Source organism: Gekko japonicus, unplaced genomic scaffold (genome assembly GCF_001447785.1).
Source record: "Gekko japonicus isolate JY-2015 unplaced genomic scaffold, Gekko_japonicus_V1.1 scaffold563, whole genome shotgun sequence".
Taxonomy (NCBI): Eukaryota; Metazoa; Chordata; class Lepidosauria; order Squamata; family Gekkonidae; genus Gekko; species Gekko japonicus.
Window position 1 is genome coordinate 921464 of NW_015166439.1, and position 16402 is coordinate 937865.

The following is a 16402-nucleotide window of genomic DNA, read 5'->3' on the forward strand; positions in this document are numbered from 1 at the left end:
CAGGCTTTTCAGTTATAGAAAAAAGACCTCTGAGGGAGACATGATAGAGGTTTTTAAGATCGTGTGTGTTGAGGAGAATGTGGACTTCCTATCCCTAGCTCCTAATGCAGGAACTTGGGGTCACCCAAAGAAATTGAGCAGTAGATTCAAGACAACGCTAAGTTTCCTTTCTTCAAGCCATTTTTTCTGGAAAAGACACTCCCTCAGTTATTATGAAGAATTTAGTCAATATTTGTCTGCTTTAAAGGGAGGGGACGGGGAACAGGACTTTAACTATGACACGCAACCACGCAAATAAAAATTTTAAAGGCAAGCATTCAAAGTCTTTTTTGCCTAAGATTGCTATGGTTGGCCCCTCAGCTGGAGGGACAGGTACTGCAGAATATTAGAAGGGTAAACCACAGACCCGGGTACCGCATGACGGAGTGAGCTCCCATCTCTAGTTCCAGCTCCTGCCAACCTAGCAGTTCGAAAGCAAGAAATTGCAAGTAGATAAATAGGCACCACTTCGGAGGGAAGGTAACAGCGTTCCGTGCGCCTTGGTGTTTAGTCATGCCGGCCACATGACCACAGAAACGTCTTCGGACAGCGCTGGCTCTTCGGCTTTGAAACGGAGATGAGCACCGCAACCCTAGAGTCGGATTCGACTGGCTTTCGAGCAAGGGAACCTTAACCTTTAAACCACAGTGACAATTCTGCTTCCAGCTAATTTCAGAACAGCAATGCTAAAGAACTCTGGGGTGGAAGGGGCCTGAAACAACTACTGTTGCATACCACACATAGTAAAATTATGAGATTCACTGCCACAAGGTGTTGGCAATGGCCACTGACTTAAATAGCTTTTCAAGGGGATTGGATACATTCATGTCAGACAGAGTTCAACAGCCATTAGCCACGATGACGGAGCTTTTGCATTTAGAGGGAAGAATATCAGTTGCGGGGTGGGGGGAAGGCAGGAGAGCTACTGACTTCATGCCATGCTTGTGGGGTGGGGGGCTTTCCGGGGCAACTGTCTGCCTGCTGTTGGGGGGGAAAGGATTCTGGGCCCAAAAAAGGCCCACCCTTTGTCTGATACAGGACATTTGTTTTTACTGAAGTGTGGCTGTTAATTTTTGTTATTCAATATTTGATCCACAAATAATGGATTTTATAACCACTTTGGACATATTCTTTAGTTTGGGGTGTGTGGGAGAGGTCCAGAAAATGTCATGAAAACACTTGGACCGAGGCTGAAACTTGAGGTGTTGAATCTGCCCCCCCCCCCCCAACATGGCCACATGCTGGATGCGTCTTCCCTGTTTCCCCGAAAATAAGACCTACCCAAAAAATAAGCCCTAGCAGGATTTCTATGCATTTGTGGTATAAGCCCTAGTGTGTCTTCTTGAGAAAAAATAAATATAAGACAGTGTCTTATTTTCGGGGAAACACGGTTCTACTTATGACAACCCTATGAATGAATGACTTCCAGAACATCCTATTGTTGACAGTCTTTCTCAGGTCTTGAAAACTGAGGGCTGTGTCATTCTTGATTGAGTCAGTCTATCTCATGGGTCTTCCTCTTTTATTGCTGCTTTCAGCTTTTCCTAACATGATTGTCTTTTCCAGTGACTCTTGTCTTCTCATAATGGGACCAAAATACAATCGTCTCAGTTTAGTCGTTTTAGCTTCTAGGGAGAGGTCAGGCTTGGTTTGATTTAGAACCCACTTATTTGTCTTTTTGGCAGTCCACGGTATCCGTAAAACTCTCCTCCAACACCATGTTTCAAATGAATCTACTTTCTTCCTGTCAGCTTTCTTCGTTGTCCAACGTCTTCACCCATACGGAGGGAATACTGTGATATGAATTATCTTGATTTTGGTCACCAGCAGCACATCCTTTCACTTAAGAATCTTTTCTAGCTCCTTCATGGCTGCCTTCCCAGTCTCAATGTCCTTCTGATTTCTTGGCTGCAGCCTTCTTTTAGTTGATGGTGGAGCCAAGGAATAGAAAATCTTGAACAATTTCAATCTCTTCATTGTCAGTCTTAAAGCTGTGTGAATCCCCAGTAGTCATTATTTCTGTCTTCTTGATGTTCAGCTGCAATCCTGCTTTCCCTCTTTCCTGCTTTAACCTTTATCAGTAGTCGTTTCAAGTCTTCACTATCTTACATGCTGGATGGTATTATAATTATTATTTGGGTGCCCTTATTGTAGATAGTATTTAACATAAACAGCCACCAAGCAGTCTTGGTTCCTGCCTCCACCTTTCCGGATGAATGTCATTTGTGCGGCAAATGTTTAGTTGTTTTAAATTTGCCTGATTCAGAACACTTCCTCCTGCTGAAAGCACTTGAGGGAAATCTCTCTGGAAAATGCAAGATTTTATCACTAGTCGAAAATGTGGTTCTCTCTCTCCTGCTTAGAAAAACAGTTGGGTGTTGTGAGGGTTGTTCGGAACTCTGGCGAGCATTTCCTTTAGGATGTGTCGATTAGCTGGCCACCATTTTGTCTATCTGGCAAAGTGGGCCCTCTGCCAGAAAAGCTTCTGTGACAAAAAATGTTTCCAGTCTTTCTGTTGCCACAAGACTGTGTGTCATCGCAACGGACTAACACAGATACCCTCATGGAATTTTGTTTTCTTAATTTGGTATTTCACTTCAAGATAGCCCAGTCTCATCAGATCTCAGAAGCTGAGCAGGGTCAGCACTCAGAGGGGAGAACAACCAAGGCAGACTCTGCAGAGGAAGGCTATAACAAACCACCTCTGCTTTTCACTTGTCTTTAAAGCCCCTTGCAGGGGTTGCTGTAAGTCAGTTGCATGCACATGAAAACCTATACCCAGAATTAAACTTTGGCCCCTGCCACACGGCAGGGGAAAAAGCGGCAAAAAGCGTGGCTTTTAAAAGCCGCGCCAAAGTTGACACGGCGCGGCGGCCCCGCCGCGCCGCCTTTTCTCCCCGGCACGATCAGACGCCGGGGAGAAAACTCAGGTCGGACGCCGAGCCTGCTGAACATCCTTGCGCTGGCGATCAGACTCCCGGTTTGCGGCGCGGCAGGGAGATGAACCACCTCGGTAGGTGGTTCCTACTTGAGCCGCATCATCGAGTGGATGGGCCAGTTCGGGGACGGAAGCACCACGCTTCCCAGATGTTGTGGTGTGATCGCGCTGGTTTGATCCGCCCCCGAACTGTCCCGCTACTGGCCCAAATCCCCTCGTGTGAACGGGGCCTTTGTTGGTCTTAAAGGTGCCACTGGGCTCAAACTTTGTTCTTCAGACCTGCTGGTTTTTCTACATGGGTGTAAAATTGCTCAAGCAATGGATTTGAAAAGGGGATCATTTCAGGCTGGCTTACAAAACTAAAACTAGTTCCAAAAACATACTCTCAACCAATGTTCTCTCTGAGCTGTGGAGTCTTGTGAGCAAAAATTCTACTTTGTGAGCTGCCGGCATTAAAGTCGTGAGCGAGCGATTTGGCTGCTGCATACATTAGTCTGCTCTGGAGCCATCTTTCCTGAGCTAAGACGGAAATGTGTGAGCCGGAGGCTAAAAACCTGTGAGCTGGCTCACACTAACTCAGCTTAGAGGGAACACTGCTCTCAACCAGTGTTCCCTCTAAGCTGAGTTAATGTGAGCTAGCTCACAGTTTTTTAGCCTCTGGCTCACAGATTTTTGTCTTAGCTCAGGAAGGATGGCTCCAGAGAAGACTAATTTATGCAGTAGTCAAATCGCTCACTCACAACTTTAATGCCAGCAGCTCACAAAGTAGAATTTTTGCTCACACGACTCCACAGCTTAGAGGGAACATTGCTCTCAACCCTCTTGGCAGCACAGAACTGGCCACACACCTTGGCCAGGAAGACTGTGAGTGTGGGACACTGGTTTATTGGCTTATGGCAAGGGCTGAAATTAGAGAATTGGAAGAATCGGCTAGGTGCAGACTCAGCTCTTTCAGGTCTGCACCTTGTAATGAATCCGTCCTTTTAGAGCAGCACTCAGTGAATTGGCAGTGACATAACCCTGTAAACAAACAAAAAAAGACTAAAAAACAATGAGCAATGCAGCATGTCTCCCGAACTGTCCCTCCTCCAAAGGAAATTAATGCTGTGACAACTGCCTTCCCATCACTTAGGGGAGAAGGGCCGATTTCCTGTCTCTTGGGGGGACGGGGGGAGAGGCCAAAAATCATGCCAAAATCTTAATTGAATAGGACTTGCTCAGGAGCCTCAGGTATCCAGCGTCTCTTCCTCCACTCTGCAAAACAGGAAACACATTTCCCAAACTTGTCCTGATATATCAGAAGGCAAGTCACTAGTCCTTATTGTGCTGTGTGTCTTCAGGGACTTTGTTCTGCGGGAGAGGCTTGCTTAATCATTGCTTTCCAAGGCAGGAAACATGGAACAAGTCTGGCTTGTTCCAGATTGGTTGTAATGTATACATTACCGATCCCTGAGCATTTCGGGATCGAGGTGGGCTGAAAACCCATATAAAGAAATGGGCACTGAGTTCTCAGTGCAGCAGCAGCAGCAGCCTTTGTCCTGTTGATGTGGCTTTTGTGCTTTCCATTTGTACGGAGATATACCTAGTGCTTTATTTTGCTCTTGGGGTTCCCTGGTTGTCATTTTGTCTGTTAAAAAACTCATGTGGTTTCCCCCCACCCAGGGTGACCTGCTTTTGCTCTCCTTTTCCCCTTTTGCATCAGTGTACTTGGAATTTGTGAGTTGGTGCCTCCGGAAAGCGGAAAAATGCATATTTATCAGCATAAGTTGAGGCTTGTATTAGGAGAAGAGTGTGTGTGTGTTTAAACGATGCGGTGAACAGAGACTGCCAAAAAGCCTGCTGGCTGTATTTGCCTGTTGTGATAAGACAGGCAGAGGGCCAATTCTGATATAACATATAGGCACGTGACTCTTCCTCTTCTACTCCTCTCCCCCCCCCCCCCCCCCCCCCAGTCCTCAACACACCAGCCCAGTTTGGACAACTTTGTAAATAAGCACGTTAGCTCTCCACCTGAGCTAAGGTTGTTGTGAGGAGAAACGGAAGAAACTGCCTACCTATATAACTCCTTGAGCTCCTTGGAGGAAAGCAGAGGTGGAATTGTAATACAATTGATTGATCCAGCCTCTTTAAGAAAATGTATCAGGGCTTCTATCAAAACGATGTGGGGGTTCTGTCATTGTTCTTTCATACGAATTTCACCTTTCCTTAACCCTGCAAAGATAGCATTGAGAGTCAGTGGGCGGTACCTTTTGTAATCTGTGAATCGAGAAAAGGGGCTGTCGTGGGAAGGCGTTCTGCACCCAGTTCTAAAGGAAGCATAATGGACAGTTCAAAACAAGCCTGATTTCTGTAGGCTGCAGAAACTGCCTTTCTTGGGTCAGACCTCGGTCTCCTTGGTGCCATGTCTTGAAATCCCTTCCCCTACCTAATGTGTTCCTGCCAACCTAGCAGTTCGAAAGCAAGAAGGAGAAGGAACCAGGCTGCTGGCACTTAAAATCAAAAAGGTGGCAGAGCAGCTTTTAAACTAAATATTGGGGGAAAGCCGACAGGAGATGAAAAGTCTCTGGTTCGGGTTGGCTCATCTGAGAGAGGTGAGGGGGTACCGGTTGCTTTTCTACAGGGAGGTGGATTGAAATTGTCCACAGAGGCCATGGCTGGTGACATGGACTGCCGGACAACGACTCGAGATAGCAAGAGGAAGGATGCAGGCTTAACTTGTAAGGGAAATTACAGCTGTTTCTATACAAATGCTAGAAGTGTCCGAGGTAAAATAGGGGAGTTGGAGTGCTTGGTGTCGGAGGGAAAAATAGACATTGTGGGTATTTCTGAAACTTGGTGGGATGAGGAAAATCAGTGGGACACAGTGATTCCCGGTTATATATTATATCGGAAAGATAGGGGGGGAAGGGTTGGAGGTGGGGTAGCTCTGTATGTCAGAGAGGGTATAAAGTCTAGAAAGATTGAGAGGCTAAATGAATTGGATTCGCTTCTGGAAGTTCTATGGGTTGAAATAGGGGGGCCAAAAGGAAACTTAACACTGGGAGTTTGTTATCGCCCACCAGATCAAAAGATAGAGGAGGATTATAAAATGATGAATGCCTTAAAGATAGCAACTAGACAAAAACACTGTGTAATAATAGGTGATTTTAACTACCCACACATTGATTGGGTCAATATGTGTTCTAGCCGGGAAAAAGAGATTGAGTTTCTAGACACTCTAAATGACTGTGCTATGGAGCAGATGGTCACGGAACCTACCAGGGGAGAGGCGATCCTTGATTTGGTCCTAAGTAACACTCAAGACCTGGTGAGAGATGTAAAAGTGATTGCACCGCTTGGAAACAGTGATCATAATGTTGTTGAGTTCATCATTTGTACAAATAGAGAATTGGCCAAAAAGACTCACACAACCATTTTTAACTTTAAAAGGGGTAATTTCTCTGATATGAGGGGACACGTGGGGAGGAAACTGAAAGGAAAAGTAGAAAGGGTCAAAACAATTGGGGAAGCTTGGGATCTATTTAAAACTACGATCCTAGAAGCTCAAAAAATATATATTCCGCAGGTTAGGAAAGGCACAAACAGGTATAGGAAAAAGCCTGCATGGTTAACAAACAGAGTAATGGAGGCTGTAAAAAGTAAAAAGAATTCCTTTAAGCAGTGGAAAGCTAGTCACAGTGAGGCTGATAAAACGGAACACAGGCTATGGCAAATAAAATGCAAGTCTGAGGTCAGGCAGGCAAAAAGGGAATATGAGGAGCATATAGCAAAAAACGTAAAAACCAACAATAAAACTTTCTTCAAATACATTAGAAACAGGAAACCAGCCAGGGAGGCAGTGGGGCCCTTGGACGACCAAGGGGTAAAAGGAGTATTGAAGGATGATAGGGAAATGGCTGAGAAGCTAAATGCATTTTTTGCCTCCGTCTTCACTGTGGAAGATGAGAAGTGCTTGCCCACTCCAGAACCACTGATTTCAGGAGGGGTGTTGAAAGACCTGAGTCAGATTGAGGTGACGAGAGAGGAGGTCCTAAAACTGATAGACAACTTAAAAACTGAAAAATCACCAGGCCCAGATGGCATACATCCGAGAGTTCTGAAAGAACTCAAATGTGAACTTGTAGATCTCCTGACAAAGATATGTAATCTTTCCTTAAAATCTGCCTCCATTCCTGAGGATTGGAAGGTAGCTAATGTCACTCCCATCTTTAAAAAGGGTTCCAGAGGAGATCCGGGAAATTACAGGCCAGTCAGTCTGACGTCGATACCGGGTAAATTGGTGGAAACCATTATTAAGGAAAGAATTAGTAGGCACATAGATGAACAAAACCTATTGAGGCAGACTCAGCACGGTTTCTGTAAGGGAAGATCTTGTCTCACTAACCTGTTAGTGTTCTTTGAGGGGGTGAACAAACATGTGGACAAGGGGGATCCAATAGATATTATTTACCTTGACTTCCAGAAAGCTTTTGATAAAGTTCCTCATCAAAGGCTCCTAAGTAAGCTCAAAAATCATGGGATAGAAGGACAAGTCCTTTTATGGATCAAAAACTGGCTAGTTCATAGAAAACAGAGAGTGAGTGTAGGTGGGCAATTTTCTCAGTGGAGGGTGGTAAGCAGTGGGGTACCGCAGGGATCAGTACTTGGTCCACTGCTTTTTAACTTGTTCATTAATGATTTGGAGATGGGAGTAAGCAGTGAAGTGGCTAAATTTGCGGATGATACAAAGTTGTTCAGGGTGGTGAAAACCAGTGAGGATTGTGAGGCACTCCAAGGGGATCTGTCAAGGATGGGCGAGTGGGCGTCAACATGGCAAATGGGGTTCAATGTGGCCAAGTGCAAGGTGATGCACATTGGAGCCAAAAATCCTAAATATAAATACACATTGATGGGGTCTGAACTGGCAGAGACTGAGCAAGAGAGAGATCTTGGAGTTGTAGTGGATAACTCACTGAAAATGTCGAGACAGTGTGTGACTGCAATAAAGAAGGCCAATGCTATGCTGGGGATTATTAGGAAGGGTATTGAAAACAGATCAGCCAATATAATAATGCCCCTATATAAATCAATGGTGAGACCTCATTTGGAATACTGTGTGCAGTTCTGGGCACCACACCTTAAAAAGGATATTATAGCTTTGGAAAAAGTGCAGAAAAGGGCAACTCGAATGATAAAAGGGTTGGAACACTTTCCCTATGAGGAAAGGTTAAAGCGCTTAGGGCTCTTTAGCTTGGAGAAAAGACGACTGAGGGGTGACATGATCGAGGTTTATAAGATTATGCATGGGAAAGAGCAGGTAAAGAAAGAGGTACTTTTCTCCCTTTCTCACAATACAAGAACTCGTGGGCACTCCATGAAACTGCAGAGCGGTCGGGTTAGAACGGATAAAAGGAAGTACTTCTTCACCCAAAGAGTGATTAACACATGGAATTCACTGCCACAGGAAGTGGTGGGTGCTACAAGCATGGACGGCTTCAAAAGGGAATTAGATAAGCATATGGAGCAGAGGTCCATCAGTGGCTATTAGCCACAAGGTATAGCTAGGGGCTCTGGGGCAAGTGATGCTCTGTCTTCTTGGTGCTTGGGGGGGGGGTCAACAGTGGGAGGGCTTCTAATGTCCTGGCCCCACTGCTGGACCTCCTGATGGCACTGGTATTTCTGGCCACTGTGTGACACAGAGTGTTGGACTGGATGGGCCTTTGGCCTGATCCAACATTGGCGTCTCTTATGTTCTTATGTTCCTAAGAAATTGCAAGTAGATAAATAGGTACCACTTCGGTGGGAAGGTAACAGCGTTCCGTGAGCCTTGGTGTTTAGTCATGCCGGCCACATGACCACGGAAACGTCTTCGGACAGCGCTGGCTCTTCGGCTTTGAAACGGAGATGAGCACCGCAACCCTAGAGTCGGATTCGACTGGCTTTCGGGCAAGGGAATCTTTACCTCTACCTTTTACATAATGTGTACATTTTTGTCTCTCATAGATTCAGAGGGTAGCTGTGTTGCTCTGCAGTAGAACAGCTTGATTTGAGTCCAGTGGCACCTTAGAGACCCACAAGGCTTTGGCGGCATGAGCTTTTGAGTGCCAGAGCTCTGACAAAGGGAGCTTTGGCTCTTGAAAGCTTATACCTCGAAAATCTGTTGGGTTTCTAAGGTGCTATCGGACTGAAATCTTGTTTGTTTCTAATGCCACTTAACATTCTGGTCCCTTTTTTTGGTTTCTCTATTTAGGGACCGCAGCCTTTAAGCAGTCCGAGTTTTGTTCCCTGGTAAAAGGAAGTGGAGGGAGATAGGGCCCAGGGAATGTTCGGGAGTGTCTGAAGCTGCCCTACGTAAGAGTGGATTATGTGTGTGGTATTTTAAAGTTTGTTTCCCCTAACCATCTTGCAGGGAACTTTAGCTGGTGTTTAAATGCTCCTCTGAATATATGGTGGCCCAAACCTGACGGTTCCCATTGGGCCAAATTGGACACTTAGCGTCCATCAGTACTTTGCCTTCTCTGCTTTCTTCCAAGAGAAGGGTGGGTTGAACACATTCCTGAACTGAACCCATCTAACAAAAGTGAGCTTTGACTCAAGAGCTTATACTCTGGAAAATGTTGTTGGTGCTACGGGATTTGAATTGTGTCCCACTAAGACTAGCAGCTTAACAGCCCAGCCTAGCCTTCTTTTGCCAGAGCCTGGAAGCTAAGCAGGGTTGGCCACAGTTAGTACTTGGTTAGGAGATCATCAAGGGTGACTGGGTTTATTATGCAGAGGATGGCAATGGCAAACCCCCCCTCGGCTTGGCTCCTGCCTTCGAAACCCCACAGTCCTGAGTTGTGACTTGACAGTATACACTTATTATTAGTTGATGGAGTGGTTTGTCTGGTTAATTCTGATAACGAATGATACTCTGGCATGCTAACTAGTTATGCGACCCCTGAGTGGTCGGTGTCCAACTTCTTAGAGGGGTAAGTGGCGTTCAGCCACCCAAGATTGATTCTTACTACAGACTTACATGGCTACCCATCTGAAACGAACATGGGCAGGGGATAAAGTGGATCCAGAATGGATGGGGAGAGGTGCTGCTTTGCATGGAGAGTGGTTGAAATCATGGACTTCGCTGCCAGAGGATGTCGTGATGGCTGCAGGAATGGGCACCTTTGAAGGAGGATTGGACGGATTCATGGAAGATAGGTCTATCTGTGGCTGCTGGACATGGTGACTGAGGGGTGCCTCCACATTCAGAGGCACTAAACCTCTGAAACATAGTGCCAGGAGGCAACATCAGGGGAAGGCCTCGGCCTCTATGCTCTGTTATTGGCCCTCCAGAGCAAATAGTTGGCTCCTGAGTGAGACAGGATGCTGCACTAGATGGACCACCGGTCTGATCCGGCAAGGCTCTTCTTAAGTTCATATGTTCTAAAACAACCCAGATTGCCAACAACAGGCTGCCTGAGTTTTGGAATGGCTGAAGTTAATGAGCAGAGGGACATTTATACAGGCTGCTGAATCATGCCCCTTATAAGGCTAAATGTCAGTGTTTAAAGGGGCTGGGTTTCAGTGCGGTTAAATCTGTTGAGGGAACTTGCTCTGCAAATTTATCCCTTTTATTATCAGCTGGCCAGTTTTTAAAGTCTTGCCTCTGGCTAAGACTTCATTGTTATGCTAAGCAGGGAACTGGGGAATAGGTCGAAGTGGGTTGCTCATTGGTTCAGTTTTGAATGTGTTATTTTTCAAGGCTTCTTCCAAATTCAGTGCCCCTCATTTTCTTCCATTTTTCCTACCCAGTTCTTCCAGCGTCTTGGACCGTTTTTCCCGAATTCTCAAGCACGTTTTGACTCAGCGGAGGTGAAATCTTTTGGCTATATCATCTGTCTCTTCCCCTTTCTCAATTCCTTACCTTGTATGTTTAGACACCACAGCAGATTTCAACCTGGGCATTTAGAGGCAGCAAAATATCTGCATTACTCATCACCTGTGGTTTTTTGGATTTGTTGTTGGGGGTTTTCTGCCCTAAGAATCAGCATTGCTCATATTGTGGAATAGGCTGACCTGTGGTTGTGAGCATTAAAAAAAAAAAAAAAAAAGAGTGCACAAGTTTATTTAGGAAAGTTAGGCTGCAGTCTTAGAAACATGTTCCTGGGAATAAACCCCACTGAATAAAATAAGAAGGATGTTTGTAGGATTGTATGTAGGATTGTTCCCTTAATATTCCACCACCCTATGAAAAGCTATCAAGGTGGGTTTATGGCATAACCACATGAGATGTTACGAGTTACCTGAGTGGAGTACTCAGTTTGTTTTCCCCTCTTAAAAAATAATAATCCGATGCATAGGAGCCCAATTCCTAATGGGACCATGGCTCAAAACAACGGTGGGATTAAACTTCCCTCCCTGCACTGTTTTTCCCAATCTGAAATAGCCCTGTAGAGTCCAATCGTGATGCAGATACCCATGTGTTCACCCCAGTGGGGCAAACAGTAGCTCCAGTTTGGTATAGTGAGAGAACCACTGGTGTAGAGAGCCAGTCTGGTGTAATGGTTAGGAATCCAGACTCTAATCTGGGAGAACCCGGTTTGATTCCCCACTCCGCCACATGCAGCTGCTGGTGTGACCTTGGGTCAGTCATAAGTTCCTTCAGAGCTGTTCTGTCAAGGGCAGTTCTCCAGAGAGCTCTCAGCCCCACCTACCTCACAGGGAGTCTGCTGTGGGAAGGGGGGGGGAAAGGATTGTAAGCCGCTCTGAGACTCCTTCGGGTAGTGAAGGGCGGGGTATAAATCCAATCTTTACTTCTTCGTCCTTAGATTCAGAGCACATTGTGGAGGGAACCTTACACCCTCTCTGCTCAGATCCCAGTCAGCATCAGGCTCCCGTGCACACCTGATTCTTAGGAGGGTAGGGAAATTGGTGGGAGGTCTAGTCTTGGGGTTCTTTGCATCTCATGTAGTTGAGCCTTTATACATACACCAAACCATCAGAAGTAAACTGTCAGTCCATAGTAAGTCCTAGGAGCAGAGAGAGAAATAAAATCTGATAATGCTTTCTTTCTTTCTTTCTTTCTTTCTTTCTTTCTTTCTTTCTTTCTTTCTTTCTTTCTTTCTTTCTTTCTTTCTTTCTTTCTTTCTTTCTTTCTTTCTTTCTTTCTTCTGATTTTACAGACTGCAGAACTCCCATGGGGCCTGTAGTAATTAGTGTTACTGTTGAAAGGACAGATTGACAGGCTGCTGGTGCTAAGACAGAGAGGAGCAGGTGCTGGATGTGCTTGTATTTGGGAGCGGGGAGAATGAAAGTTGCTGGATTGTGGGTAACCAGAATCTTCTTTTTATATATTTTTCTCCCCCACCCCGATCCTGAGCAGTTACTACCCACTCTATCCTCCTGCAGAAGAGATAAACATTGATTATGAGAACTTCTATTACTATGCACAGCTGCCTGTCACACCAGACGTGTTGATCACTCCGTCAGACCTGAGATACTTCATTAAGGTTAGAAGTGAAGCTGGCAGGGGGGGAGGTGTGGGGTGTGTTGGCTCCAGAACTGGGTGAGGATGTTGGATTACCCCCCCCCCCAAAAGGCAACTGAGGAAAACTGGGCCAGATAAGAGAACAAAGCCCCCGAAAGGTTTGCCGCTAATTTAATTCTCTTTGTAGTCCAAAACAATAAAATACAAATCTCCAATGTGTTTTGATAATCTTCAAAATACATAACTCCATTGTCCTGGAAAGAGGAGGCATATGTGTCTGATATCAGTTTCCCAGAAGAGGATTACCAGAATGCTTCAGGGATTTGTATTATGCGTGTTTGAATGCAAGCAGAAATTATGTTGTTAAAAAATACTTTCTTTGTCCTACCCTTTTTGGCTTTGACCGTAGTCTTACCCACAAAAAGAGTCAGTCCACAGGCTTCTTTACTTGTGCCAGCATGTAGGATGGTTCAATCCAAAGTGGATTCCTTTGCCAGCCATCCCAGTCAAGATTCCTGCTCCACCCAGCAGCTGTACTCGCATGGTCCTAAGGTTACTCACCCTGCATTTTCTGTCATATTGCAAAGGCTCTTGTGGCATGTCTCTCAGCTGATATGTCACTTCATTGGCACCTTAAAAGTACTGCAACCATTTGGGGTTCTTGTGCATTTGGGACCAGCTGAGTATGTGTGTGGCTTGCTTAATGGTTAGTTTCAGGTTAAATGTCCAGCTAAAAGGATCCTGGGTAATGGAGTTGGTATTATCATCTCCTCACCCCATCACCCTGGATGGCTTCTGCCAGCCAAAGTAGACAATACACGGGCTAAGGTTCTGACTCAGTAGAAAAAGATAGAAAAGAAAGCTCTATGTTCATATGAGCTTCAGTTTTGTACTTAGACTTGAGTTTGGGCGCAGCATGGTCTCTAGCTGTTTAATCTGACAGAACAACTTAGCAGTCCACACAACACACACACAATGAAGACCTCTGGCAGACTTCCATGCATAGACATTCGTAACTCGATCTGTCTCTTGGCTGTGCAGTAAATCAGGAGTTCAGTCTTGTTGAGCCTATGGGGGACTTTTGGAATTCTGAGAGCAGGGAAGTAGGTACCATCCCAAAATGGCTGCCATGGGGTGCTGGCACCAATCACAAAAATGCTGGGTGGTTGCAAGCCAATCATCCTATGAAGAAGGCAACTGTTTCTGAATGGGTGTTCCTTGCAGAGCAGACACAATGGCATTGCCTCCTAGGTTCTTCGGGAGGGAGGGAGGGAAGGTGGAAGCAAGCAAGCAAGCCAGGATTGGCTGTTCGCTTTGGAAGAGAAGAAATGGGTGCCAGAAAACTCATCAGTAGGCACATTGGAGATCACTAGAGTAGACCATCAAACCCTGCTGCCTTACTTCCAGAGCTGAGGGAAATCAGCGTTGCTAATTGATGGGATAAAATTAAATATTCCATTAGTAAATAGGGGGAGAAGGTGAAATTATCTTTCCCAGAAGAGCTGTACATAAACAATAATTCCTTCATCCTTTTAGCTGATTTTGTGTGTGTGTGCCATTCAGCATCTAAAGCTTCTGTTTGAGCCACAAGGGAGGAGGGGGATGTCTTAATCACATCTCTTGACCATTTTGCAGATGAACCCTCCCCTACCACTCTTTAACTCCGCTGGGGAAAACAGTCTTCCAAATGGCCAACGATGCCCCCGGGGGAAGCTCTATATAATCCAGTTCTTCTTGCATTAGTATGCCTTCATGGGCCCGCTGCTTAATATGAGAAAGGGGAATGAAGTTATTTTTGTCCACTCTTAGTGCGTTTTTTGTTTGCATTGCTTGTTTTCAAAGCAGCATCCAAAAAGCACATCTTGCATTCTAACACAAATTCATGGAATATAAATTTAATCAACTGCTATTGAATTAAATGAGGCCTCCTCATTCAGAGGCAGCTTGCCTCTGAGCAGCCGTGGAGGAGGGGAATAGCCATGCCTTACACAGGCATCTGGCTGGCAGTGACTGGAAACAGGATGCTATAACTTACAGCCCTTAGGGCAGGTCCAGCAGGCCTTTCAAATCCTCGAATACACACATGAAGCTGCCTTCTACTGAGTCAGACTGTTGGTCCATCAAGGTCAGTATTGTCTACTCGGACTGGCAGTGTCTTTCACATCACCTACTATCTAGAGATGTCAGTGATTGAACCTGGAACTTTCTTCTGTGTGCTAAGCGCTACCACTGAGCCATGGCCACTGCTGGTCCTTGTATCAGAATTAGGGAGATCTGCATGTGTTGGCAGTGTTGAGTGCCAGCCTGAGCCTGCTTCGGCGAGGAGGGCAGGGAATAAATTGAATGAATGAATAAATGAATAAATAATGAATATAATGTTCTTCCCCTGGTTTTCTTTACCTCTCCAGGACATCCTTGGGTGCATCTGTATGAATCCAGGCCGGCTAACAAAAGGCCAGGTTGGGGGCACTTACGGCCGTCTCTATGTCCAGCAACAGATCCACAGGGAGGAGCGGAAGAGCCCCTGCATTGCTGCTCAGGTTGTCCGAATCTAGCCCAGGTGGCCACTGTCAGCCGGGACCAATCATCAGAGGCCAGCTGGAGTTTCAATGCAAACTGGACCAAAATACACGCTGGCAATGAGACAAACAGTTGGAAGGGAAAGCCCTTCTCTGCCAGCAGGACTTAAGGGTCCCTTTTAGGATTGCAGATGTTCGGAATCTTGCCTTCTGCCTTTGCAGAGTGTCCCAAAAAGTTGGACAGGATCCACTTGTGTTCTCTGAACAGGATAGGGAATAAATGGTTTCTGTTGCAGATGTCATATTGGTACATACTTTCTACTTAGATTAAATAAAAATTCTGTCTTATATATTTTTTTCCAGAGGTGGGGATCTCCCATCCTGCTCCGAAATTTATGGTCTCAGTAGCCTTGTGAGTGTGTTGAATAATGCTTCCTGTACTCCAGAGCATCTAAGAAAACCGGTCTTTGGCTTGCTTAGACAATTAAGGTTTCACATCGTTTGGGACCAACTGGGGTCACTAGAAGTTCCACCCTATAAAATCTGCATCTCTTCTCAATTTTGTGTTGGGAACAAAAGGGTGGGTGCAGAGGAGTAACTAAGGCATCCCTGGTGCAGATCCAACCTTGGGCAACCTCTCTTGTCTCAGCCCCTCCTTCTGCAGTATTACATGTAACATGGGGAACCCATAAGAACATGCAGGGGGCACCTCACTTCCCCCTGTATACCCTTCCCCATACTGTTTCCTCTTTCCTCCTCCTGGCAGCCCCCCATATCCGCTTTTCCCCCCTGCTTCTTTCTCTGCTTCACACCTTCCCTTTTCCCATAGTCTTCAGCTTTATTTATTATTAATTTATACCATGCCTTTCTCCCCAAGGGGCGGGGGGGACCCAAACAGCTTATATTGTTCTCCATTTTATCTTCACAAAAACCCTTTGTGGTTGATTAGGCTGAGCATGGTTGACTGGTCCAAGGTCATTCATTCATGACAGAGAGGGGATTCAGACCTAGGTCTCCAAGATCCTAGTTTGATATTCCTAGCAATACACCACAGTGATTTTGTGTGGTTGCTGCTGTTGAATAGTAGTGAGTCACCAGTGGGCCTGGTTGTGTTATGCAAGTCATGTGATACTGAGTCATCTATTGTTTGCTGCCAAGCCTGGCCATGATAATCCTTCCCTCCAGGAGACGGGGAGCAGGAGCAGCCTTGGAGGCCAAAACAGCCCTGTACCCCTCCCCCTGGCTTTTACTGACTGAAACCAAGACTTGAAGGCTGGCAATATTGCTGTGATTGCTGAATAATCCCCCACAATGGTCACTGAGAGCATATGATTCTTAAGGGTACAGACACACCTATTATTTGTGGTGGGGGTTAACCCTCTCATTTTTATGTATTTTTCTGCAATAGGGTTGCCAGCCTCCAGGTGGGGCCTGCAGATCTCCCGCTTTTACAACTCATCC

General features: G+C 45.7%; 1 protein-coding gene across 1 annotated transcript in view; it reads left to right on the forward strand.

Moving 5' to 3' along the window:
• Positions 1-15167, forward strand: part of POLA2 (polymerase (DNA directed), alpha 2, accessory subunit) — a 57297-nt gene extending 42130 nt beyond the window's left edge. The window contains exons 16-18 of the mRNA XM_015411936.1: positions 10748-10807; positions 12318-12444; positions 14831-15167. Of these exons, the coding sequence (XP_015267422.1) occupies positions 10748-10807; positions 12318-12444; positions 14831-14977 (334 nt within the window). The 3' untranslated portion in view covers positions 14978-15167. The remainder of the gene's footprint in view (positions 1-10747; positions 10808-12317; positions 12445-14830) is intronic.
• Positions 15168-16402: the final 1235 nt, after the last annotated feature.